This window comes from Bos mutus, chromosome 12 (genome assembly GCF_027580195.1).
Source record: "Bos mutus isolate GX-2022 chromosome 12, NWIPB_WYAK_1.1, whole genome shotgun sequence".
In the NCBI taxonomy this organism is placed as follows: domain Eukaryota; kingdom Metazoa; phylum Chordata; class Mammalia; order Artiodactyla; family Bovidae; genus Bos; species Bos mutus.
This window is the reverse complement of record NC_091628.1, coordinates 81,738,039-81,757,605: the sequence shown is the minus strand read 5'-3', so window position 1 is coordinate 81,757,605 and position 19,567 is coordinate 81,738,039. Positions and strand designations below refer to the sequence as shown.

General features: G+C 49.7%; 1 protein-coding gene across 1 annotated transcript in view; it reads right to left on the bottom strand.

Annotated features, from left to right (window-relative positions):
• STK24 (serine/threonine kinase 24) overlaps positions 1-19,171 on the bottom strand; it is a 91,689-nt gene extending 72,518 nt beyond the window's left edge. Inside the window, exon 1 of the mRNA XM_070380804.1 lies at positions 18,740-19,171. Within this exon, the coding sequence (XP_070236905.1) occupies positions 18,740-18,781 (42 nt within the window). The 5' untranslated portion in view covers positions 18,782-19,171. The remainder of the gene's footprint in view (positions 1-18,739) is intronic.
• Between the last annotated feature and the right edge of the window lie 396 nt (positions 19,172-19,567).

Sequence of the window (19,567 nt, the reverse complement as noted above, 5' to 3'; positions counted from 1 at the left end):
CCCCTGGGGAACAAAATCATACAATCCTGCATTGTTTTTTCTCTTTAACGATTATACACTACTGCTATAATATTTTTAATAAAGTAACATTTTTAACAGCTCAACTTTTTTTAACAGGAATCTTTACATTGGCGGGGGGGTAGGGGTGGAGTGGGGTGTGCACCACGTGGGTGTTTGTCCCTTCTTCACACACACACACACACACACAGCCCCACAGAGGCTGAGTCAGCACCCATCCATCCCTGAGGGAGAGCTCCATCCACTCAACCCCGCTGGGAAAGGACAGAATGAGGGAGTCCAGACAAAAAAAGGGGAGGAACCTACTTAGAGAAGGAGGTGCTTCCATTTTCAGTTTTTGGACACTTAGATTTTTAAGTTAGTCTCAAAGTAATTGAAGGGTCAAAGAACCGAAATGAGCTGTGCAGAAGTGCATTGTCACAGAATCTCCCTGTTGGGTTCGGGGGTGGGGGTGGGGGGGTGGCTGCCAAGAGCCACTCACTTCTTTCTGAGGTGGCACACTGGGTCTGGACGCCCCGAGAACCCCAAGTGTGAGCGGCGTTCGTGGTCACAGGGACACAGGCAACCGCGGGGCCACCACCCAAGACACACCAGAAACTGCAGAAGCTGATGAGGTTTGGGAAATGGCGTACATTCACAAAAAACCACTTCAGTCGGATGAAAGTGACGTCATTTAAGAACGCCCTCCTTGATGTTTTAGGGCAGTGAAACTCTTCTGCAGGGCACCAGAAGGGAGGATGCACGTCCTGACACATTTATTAAAACCCACAGACTGCAATGCGCTGTCCCATGGCAACTATGGACTTTGGGTGACAAGTATGTGTCACAGAAGGTTCATCCCTAATAAAAAACTACAAGAGTCCGGTGCAGGAGGCTGACAGTGACGAGCAGCACAGAGGGCCTGGGAAAATCTCCGCATATTCTGCTCAATTTTGCTGTGAACCTCAACTGCTCTAAAAAAATAAAGTTTGTTTTTAAAAATGAGTAATCTTCATTGCTCCAGTTACCCACTCCCCCAGCCAGTCCATACTTCCCCAAAACACTTACGGCCACTGCTCTTTACCGAAGGGAATTTTCAAATGGGCCACTTCACTTTAATTATTAAAATCACCTTTGGCTAAAACTGTAATAAAACAGGAGATCTGATTTAACCTGTCAAGTTTTATAAATGGACACCCCCCAGACCCCCAAGTGTTCTAAAATATCGTGCTTCCTCAGAGATTAGATAAAACTAAAAGTAAACCGACTCAAACTCCAAAATCCCCTTCTCATTTAAAACTAGCATTTTAGGATGCTTAACCTGTACAACTATTAAAGAGAATTATTTTAATAACATAATCCAAAAAAATCCACCCCGAACACGGCTTTCCTTTTTCCCTATTACTCTCCAGGCTGCACCAGGCCAGGTAAGAAGCACCACAGGAAACCCAGCATCACCCGTCTGGGGTAACAAGAAAGCTTGGTTGGGGTTAAAGTTAACCTAGAGGCTTCGATGGGCTTTCCCAGTGGCTTAAGCGGTAAAGAATCCGCCTGCAATGCAGGAGACCCAGGTTCAATCCCTGGATGGGGAAGATCCCCTGGAGAAGGAAACAGCAACCCACTCGAGTATTCTTGCTTAGAAAAGCTCATGGACAGAGAAGCCTGGCTGGCTACAGTCCATGGGGTCGCAAGAGAGTTGGACAAGATTTATCCACTGAGCAAAAGGGGCTTCTACAACGATTTCTGCAAGTTTAACCGAGGTCTGAGACGTCTGAACAACATTCTTGCAAAATTCTGCTCTCCAGCTCAGAAAGTTATTTTCTGAGCCACTTCAGGCATACCATTCATCAAACTACACATCCAAGACTGGCGGGGTCAAAACTAAGTCTGTACTAGGTATTTGGAACGCTGGCATACGGTTTATCTAATCAAACTCCCATCACCCAAGCAACGACAAGCTGCTCTGGACTTCTGGACAATCAGCTCATGAACTGCTCCCGCTGGGGACAGACAGACAAGCCACACGGTGCCCCTCCCTGCCCACCTCGCCCCCCATCCTGGGGCCAGGATGGAAATCACTGATGCTGTGACGGCAGCAGAGCTCAGCGCAGAAGGCCTCACAGGTGCCTAACAGGTAAAGCGGGGTGGGACAGCAGATGCCTCTGAGAGCTGAACGAGGGCTACGCCCTCTCCAACAGCCCTCCCCACAGTGCCCACGCCCCTCCTCAGGAGGCTAACCACCCTGATGACCTCATTCATAAATCAGTAGCCTGGTCAGTCCCTAGCCTGGACTCTTCACCCGAGCTCCAGGCCCATGCACGTAACCAACCATTCTGTCCCTCCACCTGCATTCCCGTCCTCTGAAACAGAAACTCTATCTGTGTAGCCTCTTCCTCGTCTATGCCAATAGGTGGCCCCGTGACTCACTCACCCCTACACCCAGGCCAGATCCCGAGGGGCCATGCCCGGACTCCACCCTCCCTCCAGCCCAGTCCCTATCACCAAGCCGGCTCATTCCACCCACAGCTCCCTCCTGAATCCCATCCACATATGAGACCTCTGTCCACCAACAGTCCATCAACAGCCAACCCTCCACCCCTCCTCCAGTCCAAGCACCAAACTGTCAAAACAAAAACTGGTCTCATTCTGCCCCTTCAAACATTCTCCGCAATGCTGCATCACTTAACCAAAGCCCGAAACGCTAAGCACAGTCCTTTATGAGCTGGTTCCCTTTTCAACTTCGTCTATCTTGTTCTTTAACAGTCCTGCAAAACTGAATTCCCTGCCCTTTTCCCAACACTCTGTGCTATTAAAACAAAACCAAAAAACCCTCCTATGCTTTTAAATACTCTATTCTGTCTAGATTCCCTCTGTGTGTATGTGCGGGGGTCGCTCACTCGTGCCGACTTTTTGCGACCCCAGGGACTGTTGTAGTTCGCCAGGCCCCTCTCTCTATGGGATTTCAACCAGGCAAGAATACAGGAGTGGGTTGCCACCCACCTGCTCCAGGGATCGAACTCGGGTCTCCTGCAGGAGCCACCAGGGAAGCCTGGATTCCTTGTGCCTTCTTTTAAAAAAAGAGCTCAGGCATCATTTCCTTCATTGATCTTCAAACTGCCACCTCTCAATATAATTACTCCTCCTCGGTGCTACTTCTGGGCCTTATACTTCCTTCTACAACTGCATGTGTACCAGTGAAAGCGTTCACTCGCATGCCTCTGCTCTTAGACTGTAAGCTCCCTGAAGTCAGGGTTATCATTCCTCTTCCTCATCAATGCCAGCACAGACTCTTCTGCAGCCCTAGACATCATGCCTGGCCCATGCCATCAGTCCTTCCCTGCCTCACATTCTACCTGTTAGGCATCTGCTTAGATCAACATACCTTCTTCCTCTCACTGAGGAAGATTGCTACCGGTATGAACTTGTATAAATGCTTTCCCAACGACTAACTAAAATCAATTTTAAAACAAAGAATAGGAACTTTCACGGAGAACTTCTCAATGAAATGTAGCAAAGAGGGGCTCACGCCAGAGATGCGATATGAGGAAGGCATCCAAGGATGGAGAACAAGGGTCCTGGCGGTAGCAGGGAGGCCCAGTAGGACGAGAGACCAACCTGAACTCAGATGTTGCACGGAACCAGGCCTGCACCAAGAGTTGCAAAGAAAAATCTTCCTTCTTTTCCAGCTCTCTTACACCAACTAGCTTCCTGCCTGAAGAACCAGAAACTCTTAACTCACAGTCAGTTAGGCTTTTCAAGCCTAGCCTCACAATTTAACCACTGTTTACAAATTCATTTCTGTTAAAAAAAAAAACAGGCTGCACTTCTAACCAACAAACTTACAAATGAAATCTGAAATGTACTTGGGGATTGCCCATATTTTAAACTTTATTTCAGACACATGAAATCAATCTGCTTTTTTTTTTTGTATCAAATTGTAACAGAGGTGATCATAGAAATTACAAATAAAAACATTAATAAATCCCTTATTGTGTTTTATAAAGTACTATAAAGTAAAATGGACACACTGACTACATTACTACATAGAATTTCAGCTTCAAATAGCAAAGCTCTTTTATAAAGTCTGACAACACGTCCTCTATTTCTTTCATTGTTCTCTTCCCCAACAGTTTCCCTTTCTGTGATCACTTTTGTAAGAGTGAAACAAATAACTGAAGACAATCAGTCACACAATAAGGAAAAATGTTTTAAGTCTGAATAAAGAAAAAAGCAAATCGGTTCTAGCAAAATTCAGTCATGCTGTATTTTCATATCATTGCTGTGTATGTTTCCCTACGTTTTTCTATTCATCAAACATGATAGAAATCCAGTAACGCAGGTCAGTGCCCCTTAACTGAATCCTCAAAGTCTCTGGGACCGAAGAGTTTTTCGTAACTCCCCTGGAGGTGGGGAGACCTAAACTGATCAGAACCCACATGTCGGGAAAACCTTAAGTGGCTCGGGCAAGGCAGGCGCCATTACCACCAGCACAGCCTCGCTCAGGCGCGCGGGCTGAAAGAAGGGCAGGAAGAAAACACGTACGCACGGTCTGCGTGACTTCACTGACTGCAGCCCCATCACTCAAGACAAAACTAGGGAAAGACACATTCATCCTCATCTGGGGTCGGGGCAAGGGAGGGGAGTGGGGGGGTGGGAGGACTCTCCAGTCTGCACGACTTCACTGACTGAGGCCCCATCACTCAAGACAAAACTAGGGAGAGACACATTCATCCTCATCTGGGGTGGGGGGGGCGGGAGGACTGTTCATTCGCAGCAATGATTAAATTTTTAAGTCACAATATTTGCACCTATTATTATTTGCACCTATTATTACACCTGCTAATTTCTACATCTTCTACAACTTTTCATTCAAAGACTAAAAAGAGACACGCAGGACATAAAAAGCTGTTTCAAAACTAGGACTTTTATCACATACACAAAATATCCATCTGAAGAACAACCAGGAAGAATGCGATTCAGCCAGGCAGAACTCCACATCCCGCATCCACAGAGGACAGGCAGTCAGGAAAGGAGATCGGCTGTGTTGTTCTGAGTTAATGTTCACTGTTACACACGCGTGTACACACACACACACACAATGCTGTTACACACACGTGTACACACACATACACACGCATAGTCTCTGCAGGTTCCTGTCCACACAACTGTTACAGGGCAAGGGGCCCAGAGTGAATATGTAATAACACAAGGAGAGCTATCTAACTCACTCGTGTTAAGTGAAGCAATTACCAACAAAAACTTGTTAAATGACAACAACCAGTGCTTTCCAATAACACTGTTGTGGGAGGGGGAGGATGACTAATTTTTCTTTCTCTAAAGGCAAAAGGAAAAAGCAGCAAGGTAATTCCATCTCCACCAGCAGAGCCAAACGGGAACGCGTTTCTGGCTAGAACTGTGTGTCCTGAGGATGGGCAGGCCCCACGTTAAGGAGGTGAGTCAGAAACGCCATTAAAATCGTCACAAGGAAAACTGCAGGGAAACGGGCGTGATATTCACGATCCATTTCTAGATGGAAAACAATACACCAAGTGCACCTACGTGTGACTGCCTTCATTAGAGAGACACGCATACAAAGATGACGACTGGAAGACAGCTATATTCAAGAGGTGGGTTTACAGATGCTCCTGCTTTAAAAGCAGTTTAATGGCCAATGGACTGAAGGTGTTCCTCCATTTCTGGACTTAACATGAGGAAGTTAGACACTCTCCTCCTCAAACCCCCACTTCATGATGTGCAAAGTGGCCAGAAGTCCTCAGGGCAACCCCCCCACCGCCCTGCCCAGCACCTCCCGAAGTCCTCAGGGCAACCCCCCCACCGCCCTGCCCAGCACCTCCCACCCCATCCCCACCCCTTCTGAACTGGATCATCGCTGCTCTGATGCAAAAAGATGAACCAAGAGAGAATCGTTTTCATGGAATTTCAAAAACCGCATCACTTAATGGCTTCAGCTAACATATAAAGAAATAACTGATGCAACAGGCTAGGTATAAAATATAAAATATCTCAGAATGTTGAGAATTTTGCCACATTAAATAGGCTTGTGGGAGAAAGAGAAGCTGGGATGAGTTGAGAGAAGAGCACTGAAACATATACATTCCCATGTGTAAAAGAGATAACCAGTGTGGAGTTTGATGTATGACGCAGGGCACCTAAAGCCAGTCCTCTGTGACAACTTGGGAGGGATGGAGTGGGGAGGGAGGGGGTAGGGGTTTTCAGGATGGAGGGGACACATGTATAACTACAGCCAATTCATACTGACGTATGGCAAAAACCATCACAATATTGTAATTATCCTCCAATTAAAATAAGTAATTTTTTTTACAGGCTTAAAAGTATTTTATCAACTTAATAACTTTTCACTCCCATTAATTTTCAGGATGTTGAGGGTTTTATTTTATTCCTTTTGGAAATATAAAAGAAGTAAAAAATGAAAACTCGTTTTATAGGCACGCACACACATATCAGTATGTATTTATTTGGGGAGGAGAGCTGAGAAGGCCTCCTCTCATGAAACCGTTTGCTTCACATAAGCAGTAACTGATCCACAAGATCAGGAAATGTGTAGATTCCTGGGAAAACTGTTTTTCCACTAAAAACTATTCTAAACTATGTGATCACTTTAGAAGATGGCTCTGTTTCACGGTATGGTGAAACAGAATTTCAGCCCGCAATAGCCAGGCTTGGTGCTGGGGTCGCTGAAGGCCCCAGGCCCACTGGGGAGGGTGACCTGAGATCCCCACCACTCAGACCCAAGCATGTCCCACCCACAGCACAGAAAAATACAGGCAGCCTGGGTCAGCAGGCCAGGAAATCCAAGCAGTTTCACTCCAGGTAAGCACTTCATTTTTTCTTGAAGAAGACACTGGGAGGAAGACATCCTGAATGACACAAAAGGGGTTTTCTTGTTTTGGCTTTAAAAAAAAAAAAAAAAAAACCCTTCAGATCCTTTATTAACAAAGGAAAGAGAAGAGCCCCCAGACCTCACAACCGCCTTTCTGGATACAGTTCATCCCCTAAATCTGCTTCATATGCCATTCACCCTCATACTGGAAAATGCCCAATGAACTGCAAAGAAATTACAACACAGTTAAAAAAGAAAAAGTCCCCTACCCCTTCCCCACCACCAAAAACCACCCTCAAATAAGCAAGTCTAGCTAATCACAGGACACGCTAATAAAGGGCCGCTAATGGGGGGCTCAGACGGTAAGGAATCTTCCTGCCAAAGCAGGAGACTCAGGTTTCGATCCCTGGGTCAGAAAAATCCCCAGGAGAAGGAAATGGCAACCCACACCAGTATTCTTGCCTGAGAAATCCCATGGACCCAGGAGCCTGGCGGGCTGTAGTCCAAGGAGTCGCAAAGAGTGGGACATGACTGAGCGACTAAACAACACAGAAATCGACTGTTTTTTAATTAAAAAATCAAATCAACCAATTCTACACAAAAGCACAAAACCTCTGACCTCCAAAACATGGAAAAGAGTACTGGTCTGGAATAGTATTCTCAGTTCAGAGACATGCAGATCTTTCGTTAAGTGTTAAGCAGAACAACTGTGATCAACTTTGCCCAGGGGCGCCCACTCGTTTCCTAGCTGCCCCCCACCCTCCACCAGGCACAGCAGCAGGCCCCCTTCCTGGGCCGAGCACCAGCTAGGAGGCGGACACCGGGGACCTTCACGGCAGGTCTCTCCTCACAACCCAATCAAGGGGGGAGAAAAGGCGACGGAATATAAACACTAATGGCTTGCCAGGGGTTCCCAGGCACAGGACCCTGGGGTGACCCTGAGGGGTGGGCAGGGAGTGTCCCCTGCAGGGTGAGGGGGTCCTGGGTGCTCAGCTGGAGTTTGTATCTGGTCAGGAAGCCACCAAAGGGTTTTAAGCAGGGGGTGACTTGATGCAAACAGTTGAGAGAGACGACTCTGACAACGCTGAAGAAGAGCTTCGGGCTCAGGACCTTTGTTCAGGCTCAGGGTTTCCCAAAAGAACCACGAAGGCTAGTCTGAGATGCATTTCTTAAAACACAAGGTTCCAAAGTCAGACAGACATGGAGCACATGTCTTCCTCTGCCCCTTAGCCAGTGTGTAATACACACTAAAACGGTTAAGTTCAGTCAGTTCAGTCACTTAGCCGTGTCCGACTCTTTGTGACCCCATGGACTGCAGCACGCCAGGCCTCCCTGTCCATCGCCAACTCCTAGAGCTTACTCAAACTCATATCCATCAAGTCAGTGATGCCATCCAACCATCTCATCCTCTGTTGTCCCCTTCTCCTCCTGCCTTCCATCTTTCCCAATATCAGGGTCTTTTCCAGTGAGTCAGTTCTTCACATCAGGTATTGGAGCTTCAGCATCAGTCCTTCCAATGAATATTCAGGACTGATCTCCTTTAGGACGGACTGGTTGGATCTCCTTGCAGTCCAAGGGACTCTCAAGAGTCTTCTCCAACACTACAGTTCAAACGCATCAATTCTTTGGCGCTCAGCTGCCTTACGGTTCAACTCTCACATCCATACACGACTACTGGAAAAACCACAGCTTTGACTAGATGGACCTTTGTTGCTAGAGTCCAGCAATTCTTTCCACTGAAAAGCCTATTCAACTTTCAAAGTCAGACCCGTGCTTCCAAAGTCGGTTTCTGAAATACACGCCCCAACTCGCCAGCACTGACTACCCACTGAGCCGCTCTGCAAATGGACACTACAGTGTGCGTCCGTGATGAGGATGCTTAACTGCGGTGCAGTGGTTCTCAAACTGGCCCTGGCACACCTGGCATCTTGTTAGAAACACACACTCCACCCCAGACTGTCTACATTTTACCAAGCCCTCCAGGCAATGGATGAGGGTAAACGCTGAAAACTGAAAAACCACTGTTACAGGCTGCTTTTTCCAGTTACTACTTCAGCACGTTTCAAAACAACCAGGGCAACACCCTGAGAGGCAAGAAACAGAGGCCAAAGGCTGCTCTCCCGCCCGGAGGGTGGCCTAAGGGCTCAGCAGAGAGAACTGAGAGAAAGAGAATGGAAACCAGTCACCTCCCCCAATACCCACCCTCCGAACTCCAGGAAGTCAATTAAAAATAGCCCTGGAACATGAACAAAATCTTCTTCAAAAGTAAAAAAAAATCATGGAAATAAAAGTGCCCTCAAATACCAGCAGGTACCGGCCCTGGACTGGGTGGTCTCAGAGAAGCTGGAGGAGCAACCAGGTCCTTAGGGAAACAGCAGCCACGTGGACGGCGGGGCAGGATCAGAAATGCTGGGTAGGAGGCACTCTGGTGGAGTGAGGGCTAAAAATCAGGGCTCTGCTCCCAGGCACGGAGCCTCAGTCCAATCTCCTTTAGCCTCAGTTTTCACATCTGTAAAACTGGTCCAATAGCCCTTCTTGCAGCGGAAGCCCTGAGGATAGGCCAAGGGCATGAGCTGCCCCCGCCTGGGGCCCTTGGGAGGAGAGCAAGAGAACAAAGTTCCCTTCCTACAAGGACCCCACAGTCTCCTTGACAGGCATCAACGTGGGAACGCCCAAAGACCATCTTTCCCTGCTTATCTCTCCAGGTGCCCCAGCGAAGCAGAAGGAAAAAGCCACCCGCCTCCCAGTAGCAACTGCTGAGGAAGAAAGCAGTTCTTCGTACTCACCCCTCTTTTTCTTTTCAAATTACCTCTCAAGAAACATCTGGTGCCGCGATACGGCACTGCACACACGGGAGGTAGTGCACACAGGGCTTCCTACCGCAGGCTCTCGGTTCAGCAGGAGTTCAGGTGCCAGTTTGACAACTGTGAGTCAACCGCACTGAACTGGATTTTTACAGCGATGCTGAGAAAACTGTGCTGAAAACAGCTGCTGGCCAACGCCCGGCCCCCGAGTTCTAGATTCCTTTCCATTTCCACTCATTTATCACCGTGTGCTTCTACCCCCAAAAGGTACTTTGTTTTCAGTAAGAGGTGCAGCCTTGGAGCCAAGTGCCCACTAATGCAAGCGTCTGAGGAGCAGCACAGAGCCAGGAACGGGGTCACAGGGATGCTCGCTCTTCATTCGTCCCGGACACACGCCCAGGGGCAACCGGGTTGCATGGCACCTGACCCACCCTGGCGGTGCCACCCCCGTCCTCCCAGGACGCCCACACTCACGCCCAGACCACAGCTGCACGCCCCAAACAGCAGTCAACTTAAGCAAAAGTTTCTCTGACAAGACACTGCGGGCTGCCCTGAAAACGGTTCTGGGTCCACAGGACCCTGAGACCAGAAAGTGAGAGACAGAGGGAAAAGGGATATTCAAGTCGGGGGAGGTGGGGGTCACAGACAGACTCACGGAAAAACAAGGGTGTGTGTACACCGCCTCTTTCTGACGAAGAGAAACCAGAAGGCAAGATCCCACGAGGAAGAGGACAGCGGCTCAGAAGGCCCTCCGTGCACCATGGTCTGGGCAGTCCTGACCTTGGAATTCACCTTCTAGTTTATTCATCTGTTTAATATTAATATAAACAGTGGAGACACTGTCACGATTCTAGAGGAAATAATTTTCAACCCGTAACTAAATACACTGCCAAAATATCAACAGAGGAGAAAGGCAAAAAGAAGAAATTTGCAGATATCCAAGACCTTAAAAAACAAACAAACAAAAAAAACACTATCTCGCATGCACCCTGTTCACAAGAAGGCCACCACAAGGTATGTTCCACCAACTCAGTGGTGGAAGCCATGATGGCAGGAGACACAGAACACGAGCCAACCCAAGACAGCAATTCGAGGAATCCGGGCGATGAAGGTAGAGACGACCCAGGATGCCAGTAGTCTGGGCCAAGAGGCTCATGGGAAGGAGTCTCCAAAGAAGTGAAACGTGACAGACAGCCTGTGTGCTCCACCTGGACTCCCCGAGAGAAGGTTTCAACCACTGGTCTGGGGCTGGGGTTGAGTGAGTTACAAGTGCTGCTAAGGACTAAACGTTTATGAGTACCCCCTACCCCATCATATAGTTCAGTATTCTTGCCTGGAGAATCCCATGGACAGAGGAGCCCGGCGGGCTACAGTCCATGGGGTCGCAAAGGGTTGCACACGACTGAGCAACTAACACACATACCCCATCATATGGTGAAACCCAACCCTCCACCAGTGTGATGGACATGACTAGGTCACGAAAGTGGAGCCCTGCGGATTGGCAAAGGTGCCCTTGGAAGGAGCCCCCGAGTACCCCCACCCCCTGGGCTCTCAGAAGACACCTAATCTGCCAGAGCCTTGACCTTGGGCTTTCCAGCCTCCAAAAATGTGACAAGTGTTTGTTTAAGCCACTAAGGGTTTTTAATGCTATTTTGTAACAGCAGCTCAGACTAAAACAATTTCCAAAAAAAGAACTTCCAAACAAGACTTGAAAAAGTAATCCTGGTTTAGTAATGACCAGCTGGGCTTAGCGATTCTGGAGTCCCGTTAATGTACACACACGCATCGGACCCAAGTTACCCTGTAACTGCACTGGGCATGGGGAGGGGAGGGACAAGCCAGGGAAGGAGGCAAGGACTCAAGAACTAAATCCTCAACGCGTCGGGGTCCAAAGTCTACAGACAGGGGAAAACCCTATTTGCAAATGCTCTTTGTGAACAAAGAAGTAACAGCAACTGCCAGCCAAGAGCAAAGGGGCTGCCTTCAGGGAGGAGAAAACGGAAGCAAAGGGCAAGGAACAGCCTCTGTTCCAACAAACCCTTTATCATATACACAACTTTTTAAATAAAAACTAAAAAAAAAAAAATCCTAAATAATTATAAGACAAAGTGTCTGGACCTATGGGGTCCTTTCAAATCTTAGGGCCAGAAAAGTCTTTTGAAAAACAGGAAGGGACTAAGCCGGAAGATAAACACAGGCAGACTATCTGGTAAGCATGAATATAAAACTCAGAAAGTTCCCACAATGTATTCAGATACCAACAGGGCGCTGAACACACAGCCTCTTCTACTGACTGAGGTCCTCCTGAAAATACGAAAGTCTGTAAGTGGAATGCTGTCCCCAGTGGGGTGTACACAAAATACCTTTAACCCACAACTGGGATGTTTTATAATTTGTCTCAAGCAAGGCACATCTTATTTCTCTCCTCTCAACCTTGGTACTAGTCTAATGGCAGAAAGCAAAGGGGAACTAAAGAGCCTTTTGATGAGGGTGAGTGAGGAGAGTGAAAATGTTGGCTTAAAACTCAACGTTCAAAAAACTAAGATCATGGCATCCGGTCCCATCACTTCATGACAAATAGGGAAGAAGTGGAAGCAGTGACAGATTGTGGGCTCCAAAATCACTGTGGACAACAGTCATAAAATTCAAAGATGCTTGCTCCTTGGAAGAAAAGCTATGACAAATCTAGACAGCATATTAAAAAGCAGAGACATCACTTTGCCAACAAAGATCCACGTAGTCAAAGCTATGGTTTTTCCAGTTGTCATGTACAGATATGAGAGCTGGACCATGAAGACTGATCGCCAAAGAACTGATGCTCTCAAACTGAGGTGCTGGAGAAGACTCTTTAGAGTCCCCTGGACTGCAAGATCAAACCAGTTGATCCTAAAGGAAATCAACCCTGAATACTCACTGGAAGGACTAATGCTGAAGCTCCAATACTTTGGCCACCTGATGCAAAGAGCCGACTTACTGGAAAAGACCCTGATGCTGGGAAAGACTGAAGGCAGGAGAAGTGGGCGACAGAGGATGAGATGGTTGGATGGCATCACCGACTCAATGGACATGAGTTCAAGCAAACTACACAAGATGAAGGACAGGGAAGCTTGGCATGCGGCAGTCCATGGGATCGCAAAGAGTCAGACCCGACTGAGCGACGAAACAAACAAAACCTTGGAAACCAGGGAGCCCTTTAAGATTAGGAAACTCCATATCACCCAGGAGCCAGGTGCTGTAACAGCCCTGTTTTTGTCCTCCTCAAAGCATTTGGCACTGAGAGTTTGAAAGGCATTACACTGCAAATAAATTCTGGGAGGGGAAGGGCCGGCCGGATGACAGGGCCTGACTCTGAGCAGCAATGGAGGGATAACAGAGTCAACTTTTTATTTCCTGCACTCCAGCCCGCCCCAAGATTCCATTACTGATAACAATGCTGAGCCCAGCCCAAGCACCAAAAAAGCCCCAGCTGGGCTGGTTGGGTGTGGTCCATTTCCTGCAGGTATGGAGTTGCCTAGCCGGCAACTCTGAACCACTGGGAGAAATTACCCAAAAAGAGGGCAAAGTGACCTGTTTCACAAGAAAACCTCAGACTCCTGGACCGGCCTCAGTGTTGACTGTAAAACACACAGCAATTGCCAACAGGTTCATTTCCTGAGAAACTTGAACCCAAGTCCTAGAAAAATACTGTTCAACTGAAAAGCTGTGTCAATCTGCATCAAATAAGTAAGCCCCATTGTGCACACCAGAACGGTGACTCAAAGATGGCCACAAAAATTACAGAAAGGAACAAGAAAGGGCGATGGAGGCTGCCATGGACACGTAACCACCCTCCTCCAGGACCCTGTGCTATGTTATTGGCCCAGAAAAATCTAATCAGACCAATTTCTACTTGAAGGTCGACTGGTTCCATGCGAGATACTATCAAGAACGTTCCCTGATACAGGATTAGAACCAAAACGTCCTGGACTCCTCCAAGCTGTTTTCTTTTTTCTAACCTTCTGACAACCCTCTCCCTCAAGAGCTGACTTTACGCAAAACAAATTCTTAACTTTCTTAAATTTTGCTGATAGAGAAAAGGAAACATGAAGTCTTGAAATGAATATTAAAAAAACTTAAAAACACGCTACTAACAATAACAGCAAAGTGTCTTTATTTTCCTTGTAACATCGCATTGGGAAAAGGTCAGAACAAATGCAAGGGGCATGAAAGAGTAATAAAGACTATAAAACAAAGGTTAAGAGTTCCCTGGTGCTACAGTGGATAAGAACCCGCCTGCCAATGCAGGGGACACAGGTTCGATCCCTGGTCCGGGAAGATCCCGCATACCACGGAGCAACGAGGCCCGAAGCTCACCACTGAAGAGCTGCCACCAACTTCTGAGCAGGCACCAGCGCGCCCAGCATTCTTCCACCTTCTCCCACCACACGCAGGAAGCAGGCTTCTGACAGCACTCAGCCCCAGGCAGCAGGGAATGCAGGGCCTCACCCCAGGTGCCACCCCTCCAGCTCCAGCTCCGGGTCCCAGCGAGGCCCCTCGAGCTCACTTGCCCAACCCGGAGCCCTGCTGTGTGCGGCCCCCCACCCTTCTGAACCTTCCTCGGCAGAGCACCCTGATCGGCCCTCGCTAGGCTGCAGACTTCCTGAGGACAGGCCAGAAGGAGGCTTCACCTGCCGGGGCTGCTGGAGAAACACGCCGCGTGTATGCGGGCTCCCCATCCAGCCCAATGCCAGATCGCACTCCACAGATCGGCCTTCCCTTCCAGTGCCTCAGGGCGCCCCACCTCACAAATACACCGAGTCCACACACTCACACCGACCTCTGCCCAGGGTGCAGGGTGTCAAGAGGCTGAACGCGGGGAGGCCTCTTCCACAGAAACAGGAAAGAACTGTGGAGATGGGCCACCCAGAAGGAAGAGTCAGAGAGCGCTGAAGGCCCAATCAAGTGCAGCCATCCTCTGTTTGTCTCCAGATCGCCAGCGTGCACGGGTGTCCCCAGGGGGAGCGAGAGCGCGGGTGAAGTGTCCCAACTCACTGCCTATGGCCATTCAACGTTTCTCGCTCCCCTCGCAAAAGGCATTCTCAGCGAAGGGTTCTCCAAGCAGCAGGAGAAATGGAAGGATGATGGTGACAAGTAGAGACTTTTCTTTTCCAGCTTTTCCTGTCAACGGTCTGTACTTTCAAATATGAGACTATCTTATATGTAGTTGCATGTTAAGTCGCTCCAATCAAGGCTCTTTGTGACCCTATGGACTGCAGAAAACCAGGGTCCCCTGTGGATGGGATTCTCCAGGCAAGAATACTGGAGTGGGTGGCCATGCCCTCCTCCAGGGGATCTCCCCGACCCAGGGATCGAACCTACGTCTCTTTACGGCTCCTGCATTGACCGTGGGATCTCTACCACTAGCGCCGCCTGGGATGTATGACATCCTCAACACAGGCTAGAGCTGACTGGGCCCAACACACGTGTTACACGTCAACAGAGCAGACTTGAGTGGGAGGACGAGACGATCGGATGGCATCAGTGACTCAATGGAAGTGAGCCTGAGCAAATTCCAGGATAGTGAAGGACACGGAAGCCTGGCGTGCTGCAATCCATGGGTCACAAAGAGTCGGACACGACTTAGCGACTGAACGACAATACTCCAGTCAGCTGTGAAATCAATTTAGTTTTGCAACGGCTCCTTTCTTCTCTTTAATAAAACGCATCGCACAGCAGCACACAGGAGTGAGGATTAGGACTGTCTTCTGAAACTTTTAGTTTCAGGTCTTGAAGTAAAATGTATTTCTTACATGGGTCACAGTTCAAAAGAGGTTTAAAGTGACTCATAAAATTCCATTATAGAAATTTATAAACCAAGATTTAATTCTAACTTACAACTTCTGCAACTAAAAGCTGATCAGTGCTGCTGTCTCCAGCTGATGCTTGCTCCTCTTTTAATCTGAATTAAATTGAGAAGCAACAAATGTTCAATGAAGGACAGGGAGTTATTAAATCTACCACTCAACCTAATTTCTTTATGTCTATTTGTAGTTACTACATTCAGCTCGTGATTTCCATTTTTCCCCAATGCTAATGAAACTGGGATGTGGGAGGTTAAAAAAAAAAAGGAAAACTGTCCCCCACCCCCAACTCTTATGAAACAGTTATTAAAATGGATAACTCATTCAGACGTACAGCCATCAACCCCTCATGGAGTACCTGGCACAACAGCGTTCAATAACAGTTGCTGATGGAACAAACAAAATATCAATCTCATATTTTAATTCCTTCTGCAAATCCAAGTAGGGATGAAACAAATGTTACTTTCTGCTAAAGTAATAAGAAGACAGTAATTCAGCAAGGCCAGTAGGAGTATGAGTTCAAAAGTAGGAAAGACCTGGTCTCTAGTCACAAATTGCCACATAATGCACCTTCTCACCTTGGGTCAGTTCAATTAGTTTCTGCTGGTTTCCACCTCTAGAAAATAACATAAATTACACCTGCGCCTCAGATGGTACCAGTAAGAATCAAGAGGCATAAAAATGATTTGCAAGACAATGAAGAAGGATGTTTTAACTGCAATTATTCTTTTAATTCAGGTTGGTTTTTTTTTTTTAAGGATCTTTGCCTAGGCTGCCTGAATCCACTCTGCTGTCTTTCTTGAAATTTTTAAGCCATCTCCACATAAATCCTGGTCAGGAGATGAAAGAGGAAAAAAGGGAGGGAGATGGGATTAACAGGGTAAGGGCACAGGTGGGTTAGTACTTTCCTCCCGTTTTATCCTGGAAAGCCGTCCGAGGCAGGTGTGCCTTTAATTTAATCCTCAATAACAACTCTGAGGAAGGCCTCCCTGGGCAGCAGCAGCTGCTGATTCAAAGCAGAAAATAAAATGTGTGCGTTGTTTTTCTTTTGGAGTGGAAGGGAGAAGGAAAGACTATTCCTTCCCAAATGGCACATCAGAAACAATCATCATACATTGTATGGAGGCACTTCAAACACAGGGATGACTGTCCAAAGCCACCTCGAGCCCCTAAAACTGCAACAGCTGAAAACCTAGTTGTTTCAACCAAATAAAAATTTACCAGCCTTTATACTGACAAAGCAAAATAAAAACAGCTCCCTGGTAACCTTACGGAGGAAATATGGTTGGGGAGGCAAACTTTTCTTTTTTGAAGAAATGTATCTTCCTTATCCAAGACTAAGAATTCTGGCCCACACTCCTGAAGCAAAAAATTAAAAGGTGAGGACAAAAAAAGTGTTGAGACTAGATAACCACCTGGTAACCATCTGATACTGACTTGAGGGCATCAGCCAGAGAGGCTTTAAGTACCTTTTTAAATAGATTCGCTTTCCACAAAGGCTGACTACACCTCAGTGGTAGTACTGAGCAGGCCATGTGTACTAGATTACAACCTGATTAACAGCATAAGAGTATATCTCAAGAAAGTACTGAGCAAATGTGGTTTTTGGTTGTTTTTTTGTTTTTTTTTCAAATCATTACAAGAGGTCCTTCTTGCTCTACTGGTCAGAAATACATTTTTACCCAGTTCACCCTGCTTTCCTGTCTCTAAATTCAAACCAAACCAAAGCAGGAATTTTAGGAAATACCAAGAAACCACATCTGATTTCTACCTAGCGGTCAGCAGTAGCTTAGGTTTTTAAATGCGTGTTGTTTAAAAGCTCTTTACAGGAGGTTCAAGGACAGTTTTCTTTTTAAGCACAGTAAAGTTATTAATGTTAACTGTTACTCCACTTCAAAAAAAAAAAAAGCTAAAATCCAGGTAACTTTGTGCTCCTATTTTTCTAGATATCAAACCTGAACAATGAAGTCGAGTTTTCTACTTCGGATTTAGAGAGAGAAAAGATCTCTCTCTAATGAGGGGGCAGATTCCTGGCTCCCATGTGGTCCAAATACTTCTCAGCCCTCAAGAGGGAGGGGAGGAAAAAAAAAAAAACACACAAAAACGAAACAGCACGTTGAACACTGAAATACAAATAATCCACTCGGATACTTGTGCTTGTTTACTTAAGTTCGTACGTTCCCTCGCCCGGCTAACCTGGGGGGAACAAAACTTTTGAGAGATACCGTAACCCTTCCGTGAGATTTTTAATCCCAAACATTTGCCACCATTTACCCGTTTACACACATTACAAACTAGCCGAGGAAGGTGGTTTTATTTTTCAAAGGGCTAAACATAATCCCCGAAGGCGAAAAACTTTCGTTGATACATCTAGGTAAATGTGAAATTCAATGTCTCTCCCCGCCCCCACGCCAGAAAAAATAATAATAATATTAAGTCCCTGGGAGGCCAACAGGCCACAGAGTAGCCACAGAGAGGGTTAGTGGGAAGGGACTCTCAGTGGCCGGATCCAATCGAGTCTCCAAGTCCAGCCCAGAGTCCCGGGACCCACGCTGTCCGAGTGCATGCTGTCCGATCGATTCCTCCCTTCCAGAACGGGCTTCCAGGCTTCGCACCTTCCCGTCCGTCTGCACCGGGAGGAAGCGCTCGGACAAACGCGCTGAAAGCGGAGCTGGCGCTTACCCCTTCCTCTCCCCGCCCTGTCTCCTCCGCCCGCCGGGACGAGCCGGGGCGCGCCCGGGGGCCCCCCTCTCCGGGGTAGCGGGGGTGGGGAGGGACCAGGGCCTCCACCGCCGCCCACCCCTAGCCCGCACCCGGGCCCCGAGAGCGAGCCGGGCCTCCAAGGGCATTTCTCCACATCACTTCTTCCCAGGGGATGGCCCGGCGCGGGGCCTGCTCCTCGCGAGGGGGGACGCGAGGAGGGCGACGCGGCCAGCAGCGCACATTCCGCCCCCCGGACCACCGCGACTCCCGACCCGCGAGGGCCGCCTCCGGGCCGCGGCCCCCCACGTCCCTGCACGGCCCCCACCCCACCCCCGAGACCGGGGCCGCGGGGCCGGGCAGGGCGCCCCGGAGGCGGCGAGCGCGGCGCGGGAGGCCGGCACGACCCCGGAAGGGGCAGCGTTCGGAGGAACTGGGGGTGGGGGGAGCGGCCGTGTTTACACCGCCAAGTTCCCCGCTTCCGCCCCGGCCCGCGCATCCCTCCCGCCCCTCGGCGGCCGGGTTCCTGCCTGTACCTGCATGCCGGGCAGGCCCGACTGCACCGGGGAGTGAGCCATGGCGGTCAGGACGGCCACTTCCTGGGACGGGACGGCCGGGCCGCGGCGATCCGCGCGGGCGACGAGGCCCGCGGGCCGCGCGCAGCCCTCCTCGGGCGGCCGGGGGCGGGGGATGGGGGGCCGGCCGGCCGGAGCCCGAGGCCACCCTAGCCCCCCGTGGGTTCTGGGCCGGGCGGCGGGCTCAGGGGCGGACGGCGGGCCTCGTCTCCATGCACCGCGCCGGGGAGGGGCTGCGAGGAGCGCGGGGCCTCCCCGCGAACGGCCGCCGCTGCTGCTACCGCCGCTGCTGCTGGGCTGGAACCGGGCGGCCTGGGCCCGCGCGCTGGCGCCTGGAGCCGGAGTGGGGCGCGCACCGCCGGCCCAGCCCGCGAGCGCCGAGCGCGCCCCGCCCCGGCCCGGCCCCCGCGCCCGCCCCCGCGGCCCGGCCGGGGACCCCGCCCCGCGCTTCCGGGAGGGGGAGGAGGCTCGCGGCCGCCCGGCGCCCTAGGCCGCAGCCGCCCTCGCCGCCGGCCGGGCCGGGTGGAGGTCTGCGCGGCTCCCGCGGGCCGGGCCAGGTGGAGGGGGACGCGCGGGCGGGTGCAGGACTGGGGGCCTCAGTTAGAGGGGGGCAGGGGTCCCCCCCGGTGGTGAGATGGGGGGGCGTGGGGATCTTCACAGTCAGGGATGGGCCATGAGCCCACCCCGCCCTGCAGGCCCGGGCCGGTCGGACGCCCCGGGGGATCTGGGCTTGCCCTCCAAGGAAGCCCACCCCTCTCGGCCTGGCGACGGGCCCCAGGCCACCTCCCC